The sequence below is a fragment of the Vipera berus genome (genome assembly GCF_964194415.1).
Source record: "Vipera berus genome assembly, chromosome: 10".
In the NCBI taxonomy this organism is placed as follows: domain Eukaryota; kingdom Metazoa; phylum Chordata; class Lepidosauria; order Squamata; family Viperidae; genus Vipera; species Vipera berus.
Genome location: NC_138213.1, coordinates 5513962 through 5518749, shown reverse-complemented (window position 1 = coordinate 5518749; position 4788 = coordinate 5513962). Strand labels below are relative to the sequence as shown.

General features: G+C 56.0%; 1 protein-coding gene across 1 annotated transcript in view; it reads left to right on the top strand.

Annotated features, from left to right (window-relative positions):
* Positions 1-949: 949 nt before the first annotated feature.
* The window catches only part of NKD1 (NKD inhibitor of WNT signaling pathway 1), a gene marked incomplete at its 3' end in the record, with an annotated part of 76566 nt that continues 72727 nt past the window's right edge, over positions 950-4788 (top strand). Inside the window, exons 1-3 of the mRNA XM_081336221.1 lie at positions 950-1795; positions 2077-2109; positions 2418-2569. Coding sequence (XP_081192347.1) covers positions 1771-1795; positions 2077-2109; positions 2418-2569 — 210 coding nt within the window. The 5' untranslated portion in view covers positions 950-1770. The remainder of the gene's footprint in view (positions 1796-2076; positions 2110-2417; positions 2570-4788) is intronic.

Here is a 4788-nt window from a genome sequence, read left to right as displayed (position 1 = left end):
TCTTGGGTTTTGCCCTACAAGCTGGGCGTGCTTCAAGGAAGCAGCACTTCACACCCACATGTTGCCAATGTGAATTCCTCCCTCGGGAGACCCCGGATCTCCAAAGTCTGCCAGAGAAGCCCGACACGGGCCCAAGACAGCGGAGAAGATGCATTCACACAATCACGCGCAGGACCACCACCCCACCCCACCCCGCTCCCCCTGCCTTTTGCCAAGTCGGAGCTCAACCTTGCAGGCGCGCATGGGGAAAGCGCGCGCGCGTGGGGGGGGGGAGGGGGCTTTCCAAGCCAGCCCATCGGGCCAAAGAGCAACCGGGGTGCGCCCTGCCCGACCCCCACTTGCAGAGGGGGAGAAGGAGACCGAAACGAGGAGAAAGCCTCGCCGGCTGCAGCGCCTGCTTCCTTCCTTCCTTCCTTCCTCTCTCCTTCCACACCTCCCTCCTTCCTTCCTTCCTTCCTTCCTTCCTTCCTTCCTTCCTTCCTTCCTTCCTTCCTTCCTTCCTTCCCTCCCGCTTTCCTTCTTTCCTTCCTCCGTGGCTCTGGGTTCTGCTGCCTGCGCCTGGCTGGAAATGAAATACCTCAAAGCCGCCGCCGCTCCTTTTATTTCAGGAGGGTGATTGCTTTTTTCCCCTCTCTCTCTCTCTTCCCTTCTCCTGGTTCTTTTTTTTTTTTTTGGGAGACTCCAAAAGAGTCCTTTCATGTGCCGCCCGCCTCCAATCGGCATCCAGAGGTTGCCTGCAAGTGGTCTAATCTCCATGAGGTGTCAATCACGGCCCCTGGTGGGTGCAGGAAAGTCTTTCGTAACCGCCTCTGTCTTTGGGAAGGGGGGGGGGAAAGACGGCCGGGGGGGGTGGCGGGCGAAGGGAGAGAGAGAGAGAGAGAGAGAGAGAGAGAGAGAGAGAGAGAGAGGGACTCGAGTAGCAGTAGAGGGAGAAAAAGAGAAGGCGAGAGGGAAAGAAAGAAGAGAGTGATTCGAGTAGTGGGAGAGAGGGAAAGAAAGAAGAGAGAGACGAGTGGCGAGAGAGAGAGAGAGAGAGAGGGGGGAGGGAGGGAGGGAGGGAAAGAAGAGACAGAGAGTCGACTAGCAGGAGAGAGAGAAGGAGAGAGGAATAGAAAGAAGAGAGAGAGACTTGAGCGGTGGGAGAGAGAGTGAAAGAAAAGAGACTGGAGTGGCGGGAGAAAGAGAGAGAGAGAGAGAGAGAGAAGGAAAGAAGAGAGAGAGAGAGAGAGTCGAATAGCAGGAGAGGGAGAGAGAGAGGAATAGAAAGAAGAGGGGGAGAGAGAGAGAGAGACTGGAGTGGCAGGAGAGAGAGAGAGAGGAGAGAGCGAGCCGAATAGCAGAAGAGAGAGAGAGAGAGAGAGGAATAGAAAGAAGAGAGAGAGAGAGACGCAGCTGCTTCTCTCGCCGCCGCCCGAGCGCTCTGGTCTCCGCGCTGCTCCCGCCGCCGCCGGATGGAAGAAGCGGCCTCCGCTCGCCCCTTCCCCAGCCCCTTCGCCTTCTTGCCCCCTTCTCGCGAGTAAGGCCCGGAGGGCGAGGAGGAAGCACGTGGATTGCTTAAAAAAAAGGAGAAGCAGAAGCTGCCGCCGCCGCCGCCAAGGAGCCGCCGGCTGCAACCGGGACCGGGAGCCAGCTTTCCCCGCTGCCTGACTTCGGGGACCCCTCCCCGCTCTCCCCAGATCGCCGGGGCGGGAGGGAGCGAGAAGGCGGGACCCCCAGCGCCGGCCGCAAACGCTCCCCAATGCCAGCGCGGGCGCCGAGCCGGACAGAGCGATGGGGAAACTTCACTCCAAGCACGGTGAGTTGCAAAGTGGCGGCGGGGAGCGGGGCAGGAGGGATTTGGGTGGGTGGGTGGGTGGGGGGCGCTGTTAGGTTTGGAACAGCAGCGGTCCCACGGCCGGACTGCGGGGGGGGGGTGTCGCGCGCCGGAGAGATATGGAGCTGGGGGCGGGGGGGGGGACGAGTGAGAGCAGCTCTTGGACCACCTAAGCCACGATTGGGATCTAACCATCTTTTTTTTCCCTTTTAACCCCCCCTCCCAACCCCCCCTCTGCATTTGCCCCGCCGGATCTCCGCTAGCTGCTGCTTGCAAACCTCGAGAGAACCCCGAAGGTAAGCGGGGCGGCCTTGGGGTGGGGTGAGGAAGGGGGGGGTCCCGGTTTCAGGCCCTCCCCAACTTTTCCCGGCGCGGGGCTTGATTAGAACCCCCGAAGCGGTTGCGAGGGCGGTGGGGGGGGGAAAGAAAAGTTTGCGCGCCGCTTTCCTGGCCGGGTCCCGGGGCTGCTGCCTGGTCGCCCCGGTGGAAGGAGGCTGCGGGGGGGGGGCGGCGGGGGTGGTGGGGGTGCTTGTGTGGGGGGGGGGGGCTCGGGAAAAGGGGGCCTCCCCCGCCCACTTCTCCCCCGTTGGCTCTGCTTCTCCAGGTGACAGCTTCGCCGTGAACGCCTCGCTGGCGAGGAAAGGGTTGGAGGAATGGCTGGTGAACTCCAAAGGCTCCGGGGGCGATGGGGACGGCGGCTTGGGGGTCCCGCAGGGCTGCCCCCACCGGGCGCTTGGCAAATGCTCCGGCCCCAGGGTGAGTTTGGGCCTTCCCGCTCCTCCGGCAACTCCATCCCGGACGGACCGCGCTCGCCTTTACGTCGCGGGCGCCCTCTTGCAAATGGCTCGGCCGGACAGTCTTTAGGGCGCGTTGGGGAGAAAGGGTGGGTGGGTGGGGGTGGGGGACACTTTTTCCTCTTCCTTTTGTGGGGCAGGACACCCCGACGGTTTGGGTGCTTCTCTGGGGGACTCCTGGCTCCTTCTAAATGTGGGAGGCAGATGAAGGGTCCTTGAATGGGTGGGTGGGTGGAGGTCAAAATCTGCACTACAGAGTGGGAGTTACCTCTTAACTGGTGTCCCCTCCCTGTTTGTACCCTCAACCCCCCTCCAGGGATTCCTTCTGGCCGTTCCCCTACTTTGGGACCCTCCCGTGATGGAGAGCCCCAATTCCCATCATCCTAAACTGGGGGACGTGCTTTCCTGTGAAGTGCTGGGCCTTATTAAAGTTCCCCAACCCAGTGGTTGCCCAACAGATGCCCTTCCCCCGAGACTTTTGAATTCAGTCCCCTTAGTCCCAGAGGAGAAGGTTCCCCACTCCAGAAAATTGGGGTGGAAGGCATCTGGAGGGCTCCCAGGGGGGCCTTTCCCTGCTGTGGCTTGGAGGAGCACCCCCCCACCCCCTTCGGCCCCTCCCTGTGGCTTGGCTGCCAAAAGGCCTTGGGATCTTCCAAGGGTGTTTTGGAGGTGGGCAGTTCCGTTTCCTTGTTTGGCAGCGACCTCTTGACGGGGCCCCTGCAGAGGGGCGTGGAAAAGGAAGATGTTCTTCTCTGATCTTCCAGATGTTGCTCTGAGTCAGTTGCTCAGGGATCCACTGATTCTTAATTGGCTTGCTTGGTCCCCCTTGTGCAATGTGATTGAAACCATGGTGGCTTGTCAACTGGGTGGGAGGCGGATTCCCACGGCGCAAGGACAGCCAGTGGTGGAACCCGCAATGCTTAATTAAGCCCCAGCTGAGGTATCCTTTTTTTTTTTGCAGGAGCCTTTAGATCAGGGGTCCTCAAACTTGGCCACTTTTAAGACTTGTGGACTTCTGGGATTTGAAGTCCACAAGTCTTAAAAGCGGCCAAGTTTGAGGACCCCTGCTTTAGCCTAACTTTTGGGATTCTGTCCTCTCTTAGTTTTACAACAACTGGTAGTCCTCCGCTTACGATGCCAATTGAGCCCAACGTTTCTGTTGCTAAGTGAGGCAGGTGTTAAGTGAGTTTTGGCCCATTTTGCGACTTTCCCTCACTGACTTTGCTTGTCAGAAGGTCGCAGAAGGGGATCGCATGCTTCCAGGACGCTGCAACCGTCCTAAATACGAATCGTTTTCCACGCGTCTTTGAGTTTTGCTCACGTGACTAAAGGGATGCTACAACGGCTGTAAGTGTGAAAAATGGACATAAGTCACGTTTTTCAGCATGGTAACTGAGCGGTCACTGAATGAACTGTTGTAAGTCGAGGACTTGCCTGTATGTTGGATCCAGTTCCCATCATTTCCAGTTTCTTGCTGGTTGAGGATGAGGAATGCTGAATCCTACACCCACAGAGGCTATCACATTGGAGAAGGCTGGGGCAGAGCTATTATCACAACAGTGCCAAAAAGGTCATTGTACAAAACTGGCTTGCAATAAGTTCTTCGCCTTGATCCCTTACTAGAGGTTTGCAGAGTATTTTGCAGCTGGGCAAATCTGCTAAAATATGAGATGAAAATAAGTAACCCTGATCAGGCAGGTGTTTGCAAAAGTATCAAATGTGTTTTCCTGAACATCTGGATTTCAGTTTTCTTTCCCCTGCTTACAAAAGAGAGAAGAGAGAAAGGTTGTTGTTGTTGTTATTATTATTATTATTATTATTGTTATTATTATTATAATATAATATAATAATATAATATAATATAAATAAATTTGGAGGCACATCTGGACTCGTGTCAAGATGGAGAAACAGTTGCCATCCAGATGTTGCCAAACTAGAGTTCTGTCATCCTTTTTTATAGGGCGGATTGCCTCTGACTGTTGGGAACTGAAGTTCATAAACATCTGGAGGGGCTACATGTTTCCCACCCTTGTTGTAAAGAGCCTTTTCTTTGGAATGCTTTAAGAAAGTCTGGTGGCTTTGGCATAATGAAAGATAATGTTTTAATTGAAAGCTGTGGGTTTGGTTTTCTCCCTGACTGAGACACCGGAGCTTTATTCTTTCTTTTTCTTAAAAATATAT